The sequence below is a fragment of the Corylus avellana genome, chromosome 6, assembly GCF_965113065.1.
Source record: "Corylus avellana chromosome 6, dhCorAvel1.hap1.2, whole genome shotgun sequence".
Classification (NCBI taxonomy): Eukaryota; Viridiplantae; Streptophyta; class Magnoliopsida; order Fagales; family Betulaceae; genus Corylus; species Corylus avellana.
In genome coordinates this window covers 484,418-503,941 of record NC_142495.1, presented here as the reverse complement: position 1 = coordinate 503,941, position 19,524 = coordinate 484,418, and the positions used below count along the sequence as shown (strand labels likewise).

General features: G+C 37.4%; 3 protein-coding genes and 1 non-coding gene across 8 annotated transcripts; 2 read left to right on the top strand and 2 right to left on the bottom strand.

Moving 5' to 3' along the window:
• Positions 1-1,509: 1,509 nt before the first annotated feature.
• On the bottom strand, positions 1,510-7,140 carry LOC132187232 (ribosomal protein S5 domain protein). 3 transcript variants are annotated; one of them, XR_009440803.2, is made up of 7 exons: positions 6,794-7,140; positions 6,527-6,568; positions 5,899-6,014; positions 5,544-5,649; positions 5,315-5,368; positions 4,398-4,659; positions 1,510-2,230 (listed from the first exon to the last, which is right to left on the bottom strand). XR_009440803.2 is itself a non-coding variant. In XM_059601472.2 (6 exons), exons 1-6 carry the CDS (start codon positions 7,061-7,063, stop codon positions 4,501-4,503), a joined length of 747 nt encoding a protein of 248 aa, XP_059457455.1. In that variant the 5' UTR covers positions 7,064-7,140; the 3' UTR covers positions 4,210-4,500. The 3 variants fall into 3 exon arrangements, 1 of the variants encoding a protein (XP_059457455.1); XR_009440804.1 differs by lacking the exon at positions 1,510-2,230 and adding an exon at positions 4,210-4,304; XM_059601472.2 differs by lacking the exon at positions 1,510-2,230 and having other exon boundaries at positions 4,210-4,659.
• On the top strand, positions 2,941-3,763 carry LOC148584758 (uncharacterized). Its single transcript, XM_088517930.1, has one exon. It carries the CDS (start codon positions 3,056-3,058, stop codon positions 3,491-3,493), a length of 438 nt encoding a protein of 145 aa, XP_088374056.1. The 5' UTR covers positions 2,941-3,055; the 3' UTR covers positions 3,494-3,763.
• An 813-nt stretch (positions 7,141-7,953) lies between the features above and the next one.
• UBP17 (ubiquitin-specific protease 17) lies at positions 7,954-17,372 on the bottom strand. Of its 3 annotated transcripts, none has more exons than XM_059600652.2 (12): positions 16,807-17,372; positions 13,454-13,590; positions 12,564-13,366; positions 12,372-12,460; positions 11,348-11,433; positions 11,080-11,242; positions 10,851-10,965; positions 10,575-10,732; positions 9,669-9,753; positions 9,376-9,588; positions 8,785-8,846; positions 7,954-8,687 (listed from the first exon to the last, which is right to left on the bottom strand). In XM_059600652.2, the coding sequence occupies exons 1-12, from the start codon at positions 17,076-17,078 to the stop codon at positions 8,051-8,053; spliced, it is 2,820 nt and encodes a 939-aa protein (XP_059456635.1). In that variant the 5' UTR covers positions 17,079-17,372; the 3' UTR covers positions 7,954-8,050. The 3 variants fall into 3 exon arrangements, with proteins under 3 accessions (XP_059456635.1, XP_059456634.1, XP_059456637.1); XM_059600654.2 differs by having other exon boundaries at positions 7,955-8,687; positions 12,564-13,108; positions 16,807-17,371; XM_059600651.2 differs by having other exon boundaries at positions 12,564-13,590.
• A 991-nt stretch (positions 17,373-18,363) lies between these two features.
• Positions 18,364-18,445, top strand: TRNAS-GCU (transfer RNA serine (anticodon GCU)). The gene has a single exon. It is a non-coding gene; the product is annotated as a tRNA-Ser (tRNA).
• The last annotated feature ends 1,079 nt before the right edge of the window (positions 18,446-19,524 follow it).

Here is a 19,524-nt window from a genome sequence, read left to right as displayed (position 1 = left end):
ATAATACCACTTTTTTCTCCATTGAAAAATACTTTTCTTCCAAATGTTAATACTAATATGATTAACATTTCTTTCAGTAATTGACCTTTCTTCTCATCAACTAAAAAAGGTGGCAACAATATTGGAGGACCTAAAAACAAAGACATGCATAGAAAAGTATGGCAAGTATGGCATGAACTATTAGGTAAAAAAAAAAAAATTCAAAAAATACTGCTCAATTGTAGAATGATGAAACTGGCGTAAACTATGCACAAAGAATTCCTATTTTCATGTCCTCGGCAATCCACCATTTGAGTAGAGAAGCAACAAAATAAAATAAATAATTATACAAATCAAACAATCCCCCTTGACCAACTTGCCAGTGCACACGAAAAAAACCAGTCTCTTTCCAGGACCACAACCAAGGTGGACCACACCCACTGCCAATCAACAATAATATTGGCTCAAAAGTGGAATATTCGACAGATGTTGGACAAAAAATGGTTGGGGATGGGGTTTCGACCAAAAGCTTCCAACACAACAAGAAAATTCAAAACACAACTATTAAAGGCTTCCATTTCAGTCAATCAACAAAACCCACAGAGAAATTTCGGAAAATACCTTCGTCGAAACCGGATTTTTCCGATTCAAAATATTGTGAATCGACGGAAACCTAGCCGGAAAAGTGACGCCGGAATTGATGGTCCAAACGGTGGGTACTGTCGCCGGTGGCCTCTGTCGCCGGTGGGTTCCGTCTCCGGTGGTTCTGTCGCCGGCGGAGTCTGGGTCGGTGGCGTCTGCTGCGTCGGTGGCTCGCCGCTGGTTCTATCGGGTGGGTTTCGTATGGTCCGTATGGAAGGGTTTCAAAAAAGAAGCCATCTAGTTATATAAAACTCACCGTTTTGGATGGTCCAAAACGGTGAGTTTTATATCCTACGTGTCCAATGTGAACACGTAGGATACAAAAATTCCACTTAGGTGGACTTAAGTGAAACGGTTCGTTTCATTCAAATAACGGCAGTTACCAAAATTTAACGGTATGGAGTTTCTAGTAATTTCGAGTGACCCAAGGAGTAAATTTTCGAAAAAAAAAAACCCAGGGAGTTTTTAAAAAAGGCGCGTTTACCTAAGGATTTTATATACAATTTCCCTAAAAATAAATTTGAGGAATCAAATGATTAAAAAATAAATATTATGCAAACAAATAAATAAATAATAAATAAAAGCATATTCAGCAATATTTGTCATGCTAGTGGTTAAATGGTCAGACGAGCCATATGGATGAAGTACATATAAAACCCAATTATGATGTTTAATTTGTTGGTCCACGACATGCTTAATAAGTGTTGTGAAGGCAGTGGTTGAGGTTTGTTTATGTTTGAAATTGCAACCAATGAATGAAGCGAGATTAAGCTTGCAGCCAATACTTCGCAAAACTTGACGCAGCTACAACTCATCAAATTTCTAAACCTTTGGATTCTTCAACATATATATTTTCTATAAAAACCCAATGGATACTTGTTCTTCTTCAAAACACACACAAACGCATACTAGCTACAAGCTCTCTTCCCAATCATCATGGCTTTCTTCTGTAACCATATCTTGGTTGCGACTTTGATTTTAGCATTGTCACTCTCAAGCACCGATGTGAGCCTAGCAGCTCGCCACCTTTTCGACACACCAGCAGGTCCAGCCGCATATGCGATCCCCTATGATCAGCCCATGTTGCCTGCAGCTATGCACCCATTTCTAATCCAACCCAAAACAACATTCTCACAGTCTCATCCTTTGCCAGATGTGTCGAATCAACCTACTCAAACAAACTCTTCATTTCCAATCTTGTCGAACACCCAAACACCCTCTCAGCCAAAACTGCCTGAAACCACATTACCCTCCACATTGCCGTTACATCAAGCCGAACTTACCGCAGATTTGGCTCTGTCTGTGATCCCATATGATTTGCCCACGTTACGCGCTCAGCACGCCAAACCGACAAACCCATTGTTTCATCCATCGCCAAAAATGCCGTCTCAACCTACTATAACAAAGTCACATTGGGTACCTTTGCCGATACAGCGAAGAAATCATGCCCATTCTAATCCGACATTGCCAATATTGCCTTAAGTGTGATCGAGGCATCATACTCTACTATGTATTGTCAAATCTAAAGCTGGGTTAGTAGCTTCTATACCTCCCCCCACCGCCGTCGAGCTAGAGGACCAATTTGGATGTTGTCGTTCTGCCTTTACTTCTGCAATAAATAAAATGACTCTTGGATGTGACAGAGTCTTATAAGGAGTCCTTAGATCCTTGTTTATGCTATAGATTTTGAAATTTAATTTCCCAATGCAACTCTCCTAGCAAAAATAAATACAATACAATACAATAAAAGCGCCATTTTCATTCATACATTATACATAGCAGTGCTTTTTCTTGTAAGCACATTTCATGAAATGTGCTCGTTCTATTTTATTGTGTGCTTGTCATTCCAGTCCTGAAAATATTCAATAATCTCGTTATTTATGGTCTAATCTTGAAATTATAGGATTGTTTTTATTACCCAACTCAAAAATATAAATGTCGTAACATATAATAAAGTTAAACCAAAAAAAGAGCTAAAAAGTGAGTAATTGCATATATATATATATATATATATATGGTCAATTAGTTTCATATCAATTAGTAGTGAAAAAAGTGATCTGCTGCTGATATAACATTAATAAATATAAATATTATTAATGCAAGCTTTTAATCTAAGGTGGTGTTTTAGCATGTTGTATTCAACTGGTGGGTTGGCTTTCCTATAGGGTTCTATTAGTCAAGCCATCCTTTGAGGTTGGCCAATATTTTTGAACGAACAATATTATTCTAGCTTGGGAGGTGAACTAACCCATGTTTCTTGGCACTCCCTCCAACCACATCTCATCAAACACACATATTGCTTTGGAGTTCTCAGAATTCTTCAACAGTTTTTCCCTCTATAAATACCCATTGGATATATGGTTTCTTCAATCAAAAACATCCATCCAATACTAAAAGTGAAACAGCGTCTCCAGCCTTCTGCTGCTCTCCAACCATGGCATTTTCTCATTTTCATTTCCTTGTGTCTTTGGTCGTAGCATTGTCACTCTCAAGCACCCATGTGAGCTTAGCAGCGCGCCACCTGTTAGACACACCAACACCGGCTGCTCCACCTCCGGCATTGGCACTGCCTACAATCCCATCTCTGCCCAAGGCCACGTTGCCTCCACTGCCCTCTATGCCAACACTGCCTACAGCAACTTTGCCACCCCTGCCTAGCATCCCATTGCCTACACTGCCAACTCTGCCAAAGCCCACATTGCCACCATTGCCTGCCAACCCGTTGCCTACACTTCCAACTCTTCCGACATTCACACTACCTCCGCTGCCAAATACTCCATTGCCCACCATCCCAACCACAATCCCTTCAATCCCCACCATTCCGACAACAATCCCAACAATTCCTTTCCTCTCTCCACCCCCATCAAATTGAACCACCAGGCCTTAATTAGATGCCACATTTCCATTGCATCTTTCTTCTAGCTTAATTGTTGGATGGTTCTTAGCACCACTACTTGAACCGTTTTCTGAATGTGTGGAGATCCAGCCTTGGTCTATATCTGTGTGTTTTTACTGGCGTGAGTAGGTTTATACGTATGAATTTGTTTGTCGTATAAGGGATTCTTATGTTCTATTTTCCATTGTTCTAGAGTCATTATTTGATCATTTCAGTCACTTGAGTTTTATTCTTGTTATTGCCCATATGATTATGAATATATATACGATTGATTTCTTCTTATGTTCATATGAATTATATATATATATATATTGGGTGAAATTTGTGCTAAATCTCCCATCCAACACAATACATGTCCACGTGATGATGATGATGATGCCGACGACAACAATAAATATGATATCAATTAGATGACAGCTTAAACAACCATTAGAATACACCAACGATTCTATCAAGCCTATAAAAAGAATCATCGAATCCTTATCTATTCTGAATACAAAGAATAGATAAGGATTCATTAGTAATACTAATTGAATCCCAGTACACTCATCGCATGTCAAACCCCTTCATCTTTGTGAGGAAAAATAATAATACTGTTAATTTTAGTACAGGAAGATGACAATGTGTTGAACAACATAAAGGAACAGCTAGGCACAAGTAAACAAATTTTCAACAAATTCATAAGAAATGGGGTGTAATGATATCTTTACTAACTGAAATCGTATATACAATTCGTAACATATCAGATCATAGGCACATTTCAGGCATTAATCCTTTTATAAATTTCCTGAAAAAAGACATAAACCAATGATGGGTTTATCTGCCCAGTGACATGCGTAGAACATCACTGGACAAAGCAGAAAAAAGGAAGAGTACAAACCTATGATGGGTTTATTTTTGCCCGATGAAAGTACCGCCTTCTCGATTGGTTCATTGTTGTTTACAGTGTCTGCAACCATGTATATGATATGTCTAAATCTGCCTCAGTGTTTATAAAACTCTAACTCTCGGCTACAATTGGCTTTCAAAGCCTCCTCCAATTTCTCAGCCTGGTCAAAATCAACTTTGAAAGTGACCATGCTGATGCCATCTTTACCAGTATCATAATCCTGCTTGATGTCTTCAACTTGAAAAGATTGTAACTGTAAACACCAAGCACAAGACATGAGTACACAAACATTAAGTTTAACTTGTTAAAGATATGAGGTCTCCATTTATGCAATATATTGCCATACAAAGCAAAAATATCTTAGAGGTGTCAATAAGAAAGGAAATCTGGTACTTACCCAAAAAAGATATAATTCAACAATGCATTTACATATGCCCCTATCAACAGGTTATCTGAATAAATGTACTCATATCTAGATTCAGCAGAATTTCATCACCATCAATTCAATACCAGAAAAGACTGAAGTCAGAACTTAAAGTAGAAACAACTCGCTAGAGTCTTGAAAGAAGTCCAACTCAATTATTTCCTCTTTGTTAAACAAACTTGAAAGAAAATTTTGATCATATTGGTTGTCTGTATTGAAGAAAGTAATCCAGCAAAATTTCATTTCAAATACTGACGGTAAAATAAGAAAAGAGATAGACAAAGGAACTCAGAGTAACACAAATATTAGCAAAATGTGCTGCTAACAGTTCTTCAAGGTATATCAATTTCATTGACATAGCCAAAAGCAACAAATAAAGATGCATGTCCCTAAAGGAAATGAAGAGCAATCATATCAATTTTATCATGTACACAAATCAAACCATGCCAAGGCTTAAAAACTAATAAACATGATCTCAGATCACCTGATGGTACAGAACACCCAGAAGATCAAATGGAACTTCCACGCCCATTGGAACCTGCAATCAAATCAAATTCAATTAAATATCCCAAAAAAGTTATTTTCCTAGTGATTAAGAACTTCAAAATTAGCTAAATATTTTCCAGTAATTGGCTTCACGAACCTTCTTAATATCAGCAAGCAGTGGGTTCATAAGTAAAGCCACATAGCAACCCCAGAAAGAAACACAATACCTTAGATTTCACAAGACAAGTTGGGGCATTTCTCAAGCATTCTGATGCAACTCCTCCATAGGCCCTGACCAATCCTCCGGTGCCAAGTTTGATGCCTCCAAAATACCTGGAAGTTAATTGAAATAAACTATATGAGAAGTGCAACAACACACTAAACAACTTAAGCTCATGCACATAACATGGATATTTTAAAGCTGAGAATCCACATACATGAACTCGACAAAGCAAGATGTACTGTCAGGCACAAAAAACCATCATTTTATTTATTTTTAATGAACATATCATTTAAATGCATGTAAAAGCATATAACATCATTGATATTTATCACTCATAAGTAGGTTCTGAAAATATGAACCTGATCACAACCACCATAACCCTATCTATTCCAGAAGAAACAATAGCAGAATACATTGGCTTGCCAGCTGTACCCGATGGTTCACCATCATCATTAGACCGGTACTGATCTCCAACCTGATATGTTAAAAAAAACTACATTGGACAAAATTTTAGGAAACTCTGACAAAGATGACCCACTTATATGCTTCTCATAATCTATCCCTTTAAGCAATCCAACCTGTTTTGCATGGCAGTCAAGGCATGCATCCGGAAAAATAAGAGGCACGATGCAAACGGGTCTGAACAGAATAATGTTAGATCCAAAACCCGCCAAATATGGCCATACAAACTTTAAATTTATTATCAGTTTTTTTGAATTCACTCTAAGGCTGTTAAAAATACACCTACTGTTGAGAGCTGAAATCCCCATCAAAGCCCACAAGTAGTCAGGCAGTTTACATTAGAAAGAACACCAACAGCTCATAAAAAACAGGGAGGGAACACTCATGTGAAGAAAAAAAGACTTCGCTATCAATTTGCACCTCCTAAACTACTTTAAGGTGTCAAGCTAAGCCTTTTTTTTTTTTTTTTTGAGAAGCTAAACAAATTAGACTCATTAACAAAGTAAAGTATATAAAGCAATGTACCTTATAAGCCCAGCAGTTGTGAGTAGCACGTGGATCTCGAACCTATACATGAACAAAGAAATTAAATCATTTATGCTTTATTCAAAGAAGCCAAATTTGAACATCGAAAGCCCAGTCCTGCCCGGGTGAATCATGAAATTGAAAAATCAAAGCCACAAACTGACAAACACACTAACCTTAAAAGCGGAATCATCTTACGAAAGGTTGATATGGCACGATTATTAACTACAGGAGGAAAAGGCGAAAAGGGGTAGATAGAATGAAAACCTGGGAGAGGAAGGAGAAGGCGGATGGCTCGTCAGAGATGGGGCCAGCGATAGCGATGAATTTGCTCTTCTTGATTTCTCTCTCGAATGTCACTCTCTCTTTGATGGTCGTGTACGCACCTGCTTTGCTGCTGCTGCTGCTGCTACTGCTGCTGCTGCTGCCAGTGACCATGGCTCTCTTGGCTCCGGCGAGGGCGACGAGTGAGGCGGAGATATGGTGGTTTAGCTTCTGGTAGTGGTGATAACTGGGTTGTGTAATTGCTATTGGCATTTGGTTGTGGTTCAATGGCCACCCACCACTTTCACCGCTTTTTTCTTCAAAGTTGGTACCGGAACTACAAGTGTAAATCGGACTATATGGACCAAATGATACCCATTTTTGCACCCATTGTCCTTGACATCCCCTTCGCATTTGGGCTCTATTATGGGCTTTTTTTAATTTTTATGAATTTAATTTATATGGGCTTGTGTTTTTTAAAAGCTTTTTAGAAACTTTTTTTATTGGATTAATCCAACTTTTGAACTAAATACACATACATTGTAATATGAAAACATAAATTGAATTGCAAATATTAGGCAATACAAGTATATATATATATATATATATATATATATATATATATAAACTTTGGGCAATACAAGTAATTGAAAGAAAAAAAAAAAACTATAAAATACAATTGAATTGAATTATATTTTCCAAAGAAAAAAAAAACAAATGAATTGACTTCATTGCCTTGAAATAATGTTCATAGCTGGATGGTGGAGGCACAATGTCAATTTAGTTCTTCAGTGACATTTCAAATCACCCAGCCAAATTAATCAATACTCAAATGCATGAAAGAACTAAAATGACAGGAGAGAGAGCGAGACCCATTTGATGAGATTAGGGTCTTCTTTAATGAGACAAAGAGCGCTTCAAGGGGAGGGACTACAAATGCGAGTTAGAGGGACTAAGAATGCAAGAGTTAGAGAGAGAGAGGGCTAAAATAGAGTTGCCAGGAGGAGAAGAAAGAAAATGAGGCATTAGGGTTTCATTTTAACCGCCCACCTCAACACCCCTAATGCAAGCAAATCTGGATGTCGTCCTTTCATTCAGAATTAGCATTTCTAATTCCTTTAAATAAATGTCACAAACACAAACACAAATAAAGATTTAACATGTGGAAGACACAGATTGTGGGGGAATAATTGATGACGATTTTTTTTTTTTTTTTCCTTTTACCATAAATACAAGCTTACTTCCATCTCAACTCAAACCTCAATAAAACGTTTGAGCTGATCTATCACCACTTGGTCTTCTTAATGATACACCAGAATTTACAACGGAAGGAGGGTTAGCATAGACAAATTGCTCGAAGTCAGCGTCCCTACTAGTACTACTACTACTACCGAACTGGCAGCTAGACTTCCTATGGTGTCTAGTTGTGTCAGAATACAAAATTGCAGAGTTTCCATTCCCATCCAAATCCTCTCTCCAGCCGTTGTCCACTTCTGAATCTGCATCCAAGTTTCCATAGGATGAAGATGAAACTGAGTCCGATGAAAGCCCATAATGGCTGTACCAACCAGGTCGCACTTCACCAAATATGTAATCAGACAAGTCTCCTGTGCTGGCAGAATCCTTGCTACTCACGGTGCTGCAAGAACTTGCATCTGAGCTGCTGAAAAGGGAAGAACTCTCACTTGATGAATCCACTGCAGCAACTCTTTGCATTGAATGGAATCTCCAATCATCTAGATGGAACGATTGATTGTTGCGTCTTCCTGCCACAGCATTAGACTCTGTCTTGGATGCGGTAAGACTGGAAGGAACAGCTTCCAAGTTCCTTTTCTTTGACCGTCCGCCATGAGACACCACGTTGTTCCTGATGAAAGATGGGGCCCGTGGAGAGTGCCTAGTGATAGAAACAACAAAATTCATAACAGTCATGTTTATTCCAAAAGAAACATTGAAAATCAGAATATGCAAGTTGAGCTCCATAGGCACGTTACCTAGCGTAAAGGAGCATGTACGCCCTTTCAAACAAGACCCTCTCCAATTCCACAGGTTCTACCTACATAAAAAATGGGTGCCACCAATCAGCTCAAAAATCAGAACACAACTCAAGCAGAGTGTTATAGATGCACAAGCAAATTCAAACTTCTGTTATCTAGCATTAGATCACATATTTCAAGAGTACATCCACGTCAAGTACACACCACAAACACATAATTACCCACAGATGCACTATTCTCTAGGAAGTTTCATCCAAAAGGATGATATGCGAGATGGCAAACAAAAGTAAACTTGTAGAATATCAAATAAACTTTAGCAACAAAGATTTCAATTCAGGGCATAGTAATAAGTTTGCTTTCTTTAATCCAAGATGCAAGCAGATAATGGCAGTTAACATCCACAATGGTCTGATAAAGCGCTAAAGGTTCAATAAACTTCAAGAAGCTTATTTTCCAAATCAAAATGAAGAAGATTTTAAATTTTCAAAAAAAAAAAGGATAGAGAAAGAAAAGAATAGTATATAGAAGAAACCCACAGGCCAAACTCAACAATATCTCCACAGATGCCACAAATAAACAAGAACTTACTGTGCTATCATCTATCCTGAACCACTCCCCATTAAAATTCTTCACATAACACACGTAATGACCGGAAAATGCAGCATTCATGATATCCAAATGAACCACCACTGCATAAAGACTGTACAAAGGAGATTTATCACCAGTTCCACTTATATATGGGGTCATGTTGAGAACCTCGGGGAACTGAATTGATTTGTTTAACTTCTCAAAGTTCCCAGACTGCAAGAAATTGTAGCAAAAGCATTAGAATTGAGAATAGTATGAAGTGCTCAAAAACAAATTGATGATCACAGACTTACCTGAAATCGCTTCAACACAATCGTCAAAATATTTGGTGCCTCTAATATTGTCAACTTCTTTTTCGCCTTCTCATAAGTTTTACACCTAGAAAAACCAGTAAGAAGTAGGGGATGGAAATTATAGAGAAAATAACCCACATGATCAGAGGATTTCAACCAGAAAATAGATGAAAGCTCAAAAAAATTATAAAGATGGCTCAAATAACCGACACAACTCTAAGCTTCACTCTTCACAACTCAAAATGAAAAGCTAAAAGTTTGCGATACATGAAAATGCAGAAACAGTAACCAGTGAGTTTAGCTCAGTTTGTCTGAGTAGTTACAGGTCTCGAGTACAAAACTTGCTATAGTTATAGGAGCTCTGCAGTGTTCTGAACTAACATCAGTACAGTACACAGTGCCTCATCCCAACTACTAGGGCTTGATAATACAAATGCTGTTCAAACCAATCTTAGCGGCAAAGCACATGCCAGAAGTAAGCACTACTGTGGACTGCAAGGAAAACAACCCATAGGCTTGTAAAATACCTCAGTAACAAGAACTCAAACAATGGTTTTCGACACAGATGCAAAAATAAGATGTCTAACAATCTAGTACAAAAAACAAGTTCCTCATGCCTATGCCGTCAATCACCAACCCAAGAAACAACAGAAAAACAGAAGAAAAAAAAAAGAAGAGGCTATGAAACCACAGGTGCGGACCACAAACTTGGCGTTGGGCATGGAGAACAGATGTCTGAAAAGGCCAAGAAGGCAATACAGGAGTTTCTAGTTACAAGAAAAATGAGTGTACTGAGCATTGTGCTAAAGCATAATCGGTATATGCACTTAGCAGAACACAACACCAAAGTTCTCTTGTTAAGAGAAAGAACAAAGCATTTCATCTAAATGAGCAAATGAACCCAACCTGCCACAATAGTACTTGTTATCTCGGTCCAAGGTTTCAGTAGCAGTAAATTGCGTAAGAGCCTCTTCAAGAGTTCCAATGTTCCCATCTATCTCAACAGTAAGATCCATCATCCTCTCATACCGTTCAGATTTGCCAAGGCACTTCATGCACTTTATCTGAGGATCCCAGTCAAAACAAAAAAATAAATATTATCAACAGCTAAATGACTTCTACTATAGTACGAGCATTATTTATGTACATGAATCTATGTGAAAAATCAAAGTAAGGAACAACCTTAGATCGAAGGTAACCCCCAAAAGTTAGGCCTACTAGGGTTGTTTCTTCTGCCAATGGACCCCCAGTCCCAACTTCCTTGAGGCAAACAGATTGCATTGTATCAACAGCATACCTGCCATCTTAGTAGCTGATCATGTGATACACATTTGAGGAGGCAAAAGAAGGAAGACAGAATCTTACATGAAACTTTATAAATCCAACTGGTCAAAATTTTCAGATGGCTCACCTCAAAAATTCATGGGCATCTTCTTCCCTCCCATGACCAAGATTACTTCCAATTTTATGTATTTTGGATAGTATCCCAATGGGAGACAATGGGGAATAGCCTTCCCTCGCGTTCTGAATAAGACATTCAAACTCACATATAAAACACCACCCCTTCTTTCGGCCTGGGAAAAAATATGAACATCATAAAATGAGCAAGCCATCAAGCAAATTGAACTAATAACTGAACAAGTCATAAGCCCACAGAGGAATCATGAAGAGAAACTTGCATGATTTAGAATGAAGCCCATGAAGAAGGTAAGTAGCAAGAGGCCGAGTAAATGCCAGGCACTGGAGCACAGCATTAGCATAACAACTGCAAAAAAAAAAAAAAAAAGGATTTATTATTAGCAAAGTAAAGAATAAATTTGACAAATAAAACACACTTTCTGACCAGCAAACATGATTGAGACAGAGAGGTAAAACATGTTTCTATGTTCTTATTACACCACACATAAAACAGAAAAAGAAAACATCAAACTCCAGAAATGGGACATAGTGGAATGAGCAGCAGTAGCAGGTGCGAGATAAAATATGTATGGAAAATTAGATGAGTCTTCTTTACCATTCTGTTGTTTTAGCACTAGTGATTATTTTCTCTTTAATATAACTGCTGTTTAAGTGTAACCAGAAGACACATGCAACCTACAGCTTTGAGCAAAATTATGATACTTACACCTTAGGCAACAAGCTGACATGAAACCAAAAAAAAAAAGGGTCTGCGTGCAGGTGAGAGTATCCAAATATATCATAGCTTCTTATAGAGCTCTCCTGTTTTGTAGTAGACTGGATACCTCTATTCAAATGATAATAATATAAATAATACAACAAAAAAATAAAAAGTAAAACATAAAGATTTCACTAGGAGCCCTAGAGGCAATAATCAAACTAAAAGCTTAGTTCATCAAGTTACAGATACATGATTCAGCTTCTTGCTGTGTTCTCTTTCTTGTAATTTAACTGGTAAAAAGATCAAACTAAGGAGATAGGAAGTGATACAGGAAGTATGATAGCATTTGAAAAAACATGTGCACGCGAACAGAGTGACAGAGATGAAAAAGCAAATCACACACCATGATGCTATAGGAAATACTGAATCAAACACCATATGCGTAATTCTAACAATCTTACAATTCAAATTGCCATAGTTACACTAGTTGCAGTATATAACAGCAGGGCTGCCAAAAAGTTTATAAGCATATAAAATATTAGCTTATATGCCAATAGGTAACAAGCTGAAGAAATTGACATCACCTGTTACCACAATTTGTAAGGCCAAATGGACATAGTTCCACCTTATCACAACAGTAAAGTTTCATGAACAGTTCGTATGGAAAGACTATCTGTCAAAACAGAAGCAAATTATGGGGAAAATCAATACAAAGAATACCGCAAAGAAAAAAATGAGGTTATCAAGAATAAACATATCATATTTTGTAAAATAACCTTGTAATTGTGCTTTCCAGTCTCATTCCCAAGACCTAACAGATTGTGTTTTGACTCTTTTGGGGCCCTAAACTGCTGTACAACTTTCCGCACTGATTTTTTCAAGCCATTTCGAATATCTTGTGGCAAGCTTGGAGCAGTACTAACTTTTGAAGGTAAGGCATGACAACCATCAATTTTTGCAGACTTGGAATTGGAAACCGAATGCCCTCCAGTAGCTGAAGATGGACGATCACTAGAAGCATTACAAAACAAAGACCTGACTTCTTTGCACTTGGTTAACTCAGAGTCGTCTTCCCCATCATCACCTACAGAATCTGACCCTGAACAGCTCAAGGATGGTGAGCGCCTAAACTTGGAGGCATCTGCAACTAACTTTCCTCCTAAAGCAGACCCTCTGGTGGGCTTACTATTGCCCATATTTGCTGGCTTCACATTATCAGTTAAGACCGGCTTGGCTTTAGAAAATTGAGATTTGAAGTCAACCCCTTCATCAATATGACCAGATTTCACGTTATTTGATATATTTGCACAAGAAATACGACCTACAGAATTTAACAAATTATTAGACTCAGTGGGTGGCAACATGGTTAGTTCTGTCTCACTAAAGCTAGCGGTTGTTCCAAGCATATCAGGGGCAACACCATCAGAAAGGGGTTTCTCTGATCTGTCAACAGTGCCGGACCTAATGACTTGATTGGAAGAAATATTGACAGATGTGTTACTTCCAACACGAGATGGAGAAAAACCAGCAGACAATGAGCCACCAGAAGATGGAAAACCAGTATGCAGTCCTTTGGTATCTGCACAAGGCCAGATGATATTATCACCATCCATCATCAGTGAATCTTTAGAAAAAAGTTCAGGTTCTCCTATCCCAAAATTATTACCGAAAATTTCAGACTCCTTTTCCGAAGTTGCTTTCCCACTGAAGTCACTATTATCTTGAAACTGCACGGCAGCAATTGAAAGACAACATTCATCTTTGTGACCTTGTCTCCAGTGCATAATCTGGCACTTGCCAGAACTACAAAAAAAATTTTATAAAATAAAATAAAATGAATCCCCATCATCGCTTTAACAAAATTAAAAAATTAAAAAATAAAAAAAAAAGAGCCATAGAAAGGAGAAAAAGACTGCCAGTAGGCACATCCAAAAGCAGATGGTCTTTTTTTTCCTATAAGTAATCAAAATATCATTAAAAGCGTAAGGCGCTCCCAGGTACACAAGAAGTATATAAGAGAAAACGCGCAGCTAAAAGAAGAAAAAATAACAAGAAAATAAATCATGATAGACACATTCAAAAGCAGATAGTGCAGACATTCAATAAGGAATCCATGTAATCCCAAGGCACAGCTTTCCTTTATAAAAATTAATTAATTGCCGCCATTACACCATCCAAACAGTAACTTCCAAAACAGTGATGTAAAGCTAACAAATATGTTTGTGCATGCACATGCCTTACAAGTCAATGAGTAATAATAAAAATTCAGAAACAAGAAGAAAGGTGAAACCAATTTTATTATTGAGGTAAAACAGAAGTCTCAGCAAAACATTAAAGCAATCAAGCATAATGAACGAACCAACTACTAGGAAGTTTGAATACACCATCAATATGCATCCAACAGCTGAAATGCAACTGGTTAAAAAAAATTACAAGGCATTTTTTGACAATATCATGATCAAAGAACATCATGATGCATTATTCATTTAGTTAATCTAAAAAAATTTATTCAACTGTCAAAAGCCCATTCATCATAGGAAAAGCAACAAAAAAGTATAGGAATTAAATCCTGGGTAAAACAAATCATAAAGTGAATCAGTACATATAATAGCATATCATCAACTGAGATGCAAGGCACTAATAATCCCCATGTTGATTTCCAGAAGTAGGCAGCATCAAAGAGAAACTCAGTACAAGTGTAATTATGAGCGTGCAATAGCATAGTTGGTATAGGGATGAAATTAGGTTGACCAACAAAATGTGCGGTGCATCAACTATGTTTGCCTATGAACATCAAAAGCATCTCTCGCCCAATTTCAATCTGAAAACCATATGAAAATTATTTGAATTCTATGCAAGAACGTATATGCAAATTTTACATGTCAAGTTATTTTTTACACGGATCTGCTAGATAGGCAATATAACTAAACTCTTAAACAACTATAAGTACAATTATGTATAAAACTACTAAGAGCTTGTTCGTGATTGTGTTAGGAAATAGAGCTTTATCCATAGAAAAAGCTTGAAAGAGCCCTAATTTTCAAGCTTCTCCCAAAACGCAGTTTTAGGCTTTTTTAGAGCAAAAGAATCCCCAAAAAAAACAACAACAACAAAAAACTAAGTTCTTTACCTAACGGACCCACTTTCGCTTGGCACAACTTTTTATGTACTAAAAGTACTTTTTAAACTCTCAAACCCAATCCCAAACGGGCTCGAAATATTTAGTGTTACTAAACTGTTAAACTACAAAAAATGCAAAGACAAAAAAAAAAAAAAAAAAAAAAAAAAAACACAATGTCAATACTTTTTCTTTTTGGATGAAGCAAGGAGCAAACAAAAATCTATGCTCAGTTTTGAACGGCATATCTTTTTTATTTTCACATACAGTCAGTCACTCCTTAATAAAATAGACCTTATAGATTTCACTTTATATCATTCCAAGTGCTCTCTACATTCTCAACATATGAGTCTAACAAGGTATTATGAAAAAGAACAATCTACTTGGTTCTACTTGTATCTTACTCTTGTCAATTTCCCACTTAACAAGTCAAACTATGCTCTTGGGGACGGGTTTAGCCCCATCAAAAGTTTATATTTACATGCTCAACCTTACTTCTATTTTGTTTTGTTTTTACAAGTACTTAACGCAGTTAGAAAACATGTCTCATTATAAAACATCAAGTCCAATTGAAGAGAGGACATTTTCAAACTAAGCAACTCTTTGCATCAAAGTAAAGCCTTGGCCACTAATGCAACTTCCATCTCTTAACAGCACCATCATTTACAAACTTTGCTGAAAATTACTTGCATCATATTGGTTCTTCTCTTCTATAAATGTCTAAACATGTCACATTAGGCCATACATATCCTCGCATACACTTCCTTCTACATAAGATGAAGAGGAGCAACCACAAGGCAAAGAAGCTGAATAAAGGAAAATACGAAAGAAAAATGTGTAGACAAAAACAGATGGCGCATCAAACAACTTAACATATGCCTCCTTTATTTCAGAACATCACATCAACCAATCTCATTCAAAGCATAAGGCGTTCCTAAGTACACAGGAAGTATACAAAATGAACCACCTAACTAGCAAGGGCAAAACAAACAAGAAAGTCACTATAACTAATCGACAAATGAGACACATATGCTGCCTTCCTAGCCATTTCTTATCACAACTTTTTTCCGTAGCAGCAGTATTTACAGGTTCTCCAGGAAAATATGTTGTTCTAGCAGAAACTATTAGAGGGAAACCAGGTTGAAGAGCATAATGTCCGCATGAAAGTCAACCCTGTAGTAATCGTTTTGCTAAGTAAGTGAAGAAGATGAGTTGATGAAGCTGATAGGCATAAGCCCCAAGCTCACCCCAAAAGGAGTACTCTTCAAAATCATGGTAATCAGGAGATGAATGTCTAAAGTCTAAACATAAGTGAAGTTTGCTATCCAAGCACCGGCAATTCAATATCTGGAGGAATAGTATCTCTCTAATCACGAGTTAAACAATACTGCTAAAAACAACCAGAGGAAGAAGAGAAGTTGTGTATGAGATGAAAAGAAAAGAGGGTGCTCTTCACTTCGACCTATTCCACCCAGTCTAAAATTCCCACGTTCTTAGAGAGTAAGGCATCTCCTCCTACCACGTACCAGCACTATTGCAGTAACATCTTCCTTACTTCAAATAGAAAAGTTCTTTATCTAATAATGCAAAAATAAATAAATAAATAAACAAATTCAGATTCTGGCGTTACTAATAGCAATCTTCCGATTTGTATGCCTTCATTCACATTATTTTTTTTTTCTTTTACCGAGTCAGAAAACAGAACCATAAGCTCAAGCTAATCACTTTGACAATCAAAACACGAAATACAAACATCACACACCCTAACCTTAACTAGGAAGCATTTAGATTTCCCAAAACTTTCTACAACCGACCCTCAAAATTCAATTGCTTCAATGAGTGAGAACTCTAAATCCCCCAAAAAACCAATCCAATTACGAAAAACAACGACCTCCACTCACCAGTATCGAACGGTCTTGCACTGAGAGCAGCGCCGAGTGGTGGGGCTGAAGCAGACAGCGCACTGGAACCGCCGCACGACCGGCATGAACGTGTACTCGACGGTGGCTTCGACCTCGGCCATGGCGGTCTCCTGGGACGCAATAGCCACCAGCCTCATGATCTCCTCCTTCTTCGCCGCCGCATCCTTCCACTTGTGGCGAATCACGAGCCAAACAACACAAACTAGGGCCAAGACGATGCTCTCAAACCCTAACACTCCGGGAACCAGCATTGCCCTAGCCGGCGCCGAGTGTCATTCCAGAACAGAGAAACCCTAGGATTGGGATTTTGCTATACATAGATTTGTTGGAGGTTGTGGGAATCGGTGGTGCCGTACGGCTGAAGTGCACGGAGGGCAAAAACGGAATTTCAGGTAGTGGTGGTGGTGGTGATGACGATAAGCATATTGGTGTCTTGGGAGATTTCGGACAAGCAACCGAGAGAGAGAGAGAAGAGATGGAAGGCCATTTTGTCTTCTGATTTACCCCCCTTTTTTGGGGCTCTGTGCACATGCAGGGCATGTCTTTAACTTTGTCTTCCCTTCGTTCGTTCAATTTTGCTCCTACAAATTCCAAGTTTTTTTTTATTATTATTATTTTTACTTTTAAAAAAATGTTTTGGAGTGATATAAAGTTAGCAATATATATATTTTTTGACGCAATCCTTTAAGAAGAATGAGTAGGGGAAGAGAAAGTGGCTTATTCTTATTTATCTTTGACTTAAAAACATAAAACAAACCATATCATACCAAAAGAGTTTTGGTATTCTAATGGGTTCAGCAAATATATGCTTTATTTTAATTAAATTTTTATTTTTTTGTTTTTTAACTATCTACTTTTATATAGTATTTACGTCTTACAGTCAACTCAAATTAGAATGCTATTGTACCATCATTGTATTTAAAGAGAATATTATTTCTTGTTGTGAGTGTAAACATTTCTCACATAATATTTAGGGGGGGGGGGGGGGGGGGGGGTGTGGGAATGCACGGTTGCTAATTCAATTGATAGTCAATCAAACATAAAACGGTCATGCACGGTGAATTGGATACTCTCTATTTAAAGTAAAATAGATAAATTATTTTATAATTAGTATTTTGTTTTGTTATATTTAATGGTTTAAATGATGCAATGCTATATCACCGTTAGATCTATTAAATTTAATATTGATCGACCTTGAAATAGTTCATAAAATTAATGCAAAATGTGTGGATGCATTCTACATCAAGAGGGATAGATAAGAATTTGCATCATTCAATATTGAGCTGCAACATGATATATTCCATTGTTGATTTAAAAATAAAAGAAGAAGAAGGAATCTAGTAATCTACCTCCTTTCCATTATTTGTTATTCCAAGCAAAGAAGAATCCAAGAAAGGAATATTTTTACTTATACCCCGGGGGTCTTGTACAACAAAAATGTGCAAGCGAACCTCACATGCACAATGGTAAAGATATTCTCCCTTATTAAAATGTTAAACTAACTAATAATTATATGAAGAGGGAATGGCATCAACTGTCGCTTTGGCCGAGTGGTTAAGGCGTGTGCCTGCTAAGTACATGGGGTTTCCCCGCGAGAGTTCGAATCTCTCAGGCGACGCAAGAAATTTTTTTTGTTTTTGTTTTTGTTTTTTCCCACATTTCCACGGAAGTCAGCCGAGCCGGCTCAACGCCTTACCCAAATCCCACCTCGACTTTTGGTCTGACCTGACCTTAACAGGGTGACTGGGTCATTTGGTCAGTTGGTCTTGGGCATCGCGTCGGTCAGTCACCCCTATGGAAATGTCTACTTTTCTAATGAGATGAGGACAGGTGGGCGTCATTCAGAGGCTCACCAAAAGGGGCCAAATCAACTTTTCAAGATTCCAAGTGGGAATCCAAGTCAATAATAGCATTTGCTGCCAATCAATGGCCAGTTGCCCCCATTCATGGAAATTAGCAGTGTATCATTTCAAATTGATCATTAATGTAATGTGACCCCAATAGCACCACCTCTGAAATATTCAGCACTTTTAACCACAAGGTCCCTCATCAACGTTTACATCATCCCTAACCTATTCGCTCAGTAATTCATATTAAATTTCACAGTACTTAGCTGTTAGTTGCTGTAAAATTTAATGCTTAATTTGAAATATTTATGCATTAAAAGATTTGACAAAAGATAGACGAAATTAAAGGGAACTAACATTTAAAGTTTGAAGTGGTAAAGAGGCAAACCGCATATAGTAATGAAGCATTTAACGCAAATTAATATTATAATATATAGAGTATTAGATACATTAGTAGTCTGAATGGATCTGGCTTGTATGCTGTAATTAAAACTACAGCATACATGCTGTTAAAAAATTGAAGGGTGATGATTTAACTAAATTAATTGAAGGGCACAGATCTGTCATAATAAATACTAATTTTCTCTTTCATCCATCACTTCATCTATTTATTGGTATTTATTATGATAGATCTAAACCCTTCAATTATTTTAGTTAAATCTTCACCGTTTAATCTTTTAAAGGCGTGTATGCTGTAGTTTTAACTACAGCATACAAGCCTGATCCCGTCTGAATTGTACTTAAAATTTGAAGGTGATCTTAGTGTCATCATGAGATCACGTGGTGAGTCCATGCATCTTCCTTAGCCCAAAAATATTGTCGTGTCTTTTCAATGTAATGAAACTATCGA

Coding starts and splice junctions, on each gene's coding strand:
- LOC148584758 (XM_088517930.1), top strand. CDS start 3,056: ATGGCATTTTCTCATTTTCATTTCCTTGTGTCTTTGGTCGTAGCATTG.
- LOC132187232 (XM_059601472.2), bottom strand. CDS start 7,063: ATGCCAATAGCAATTACACAACCCAGTTATCACCACTACCAGAAGCTA. Junction 5,650..5,898: donor GTTATGGTGGTTGTGATCAG/GTTCATATTTTC, acceptor ATTAACTTCCAG/GTATTTTGGAGGCATCAAAC. Junction 4,660..5,314: donor TGGGTGTTCTGTACCATCAG/GTGATCTGAGAT, acceptor TGGTGTTTACAG/TTACAATCTTTTCAAGTTGA.
- UBP17 (XM_059600651.2), bottom strand. CDS start 17,078: ATGCTGGTTCCCGGAGTGTTAGGGTTTGAGAGCATCGTCTTGGCCCTA. Junction 13,591..16,806: donor TGCAAGACCGTTCGATACTG/GTGAGTGGAGGT, acceptor TTTTTTTTGTAG/TTCTGGCAAGTGCCAGATTA. Junction 11,243..11,347: donor TGGGCTTCATTCTAAATCAT/GCAAGTTTCTCT, acceptor ATTTTTTCCCAG/GCCGAAAGAAGGGGTGGTGT.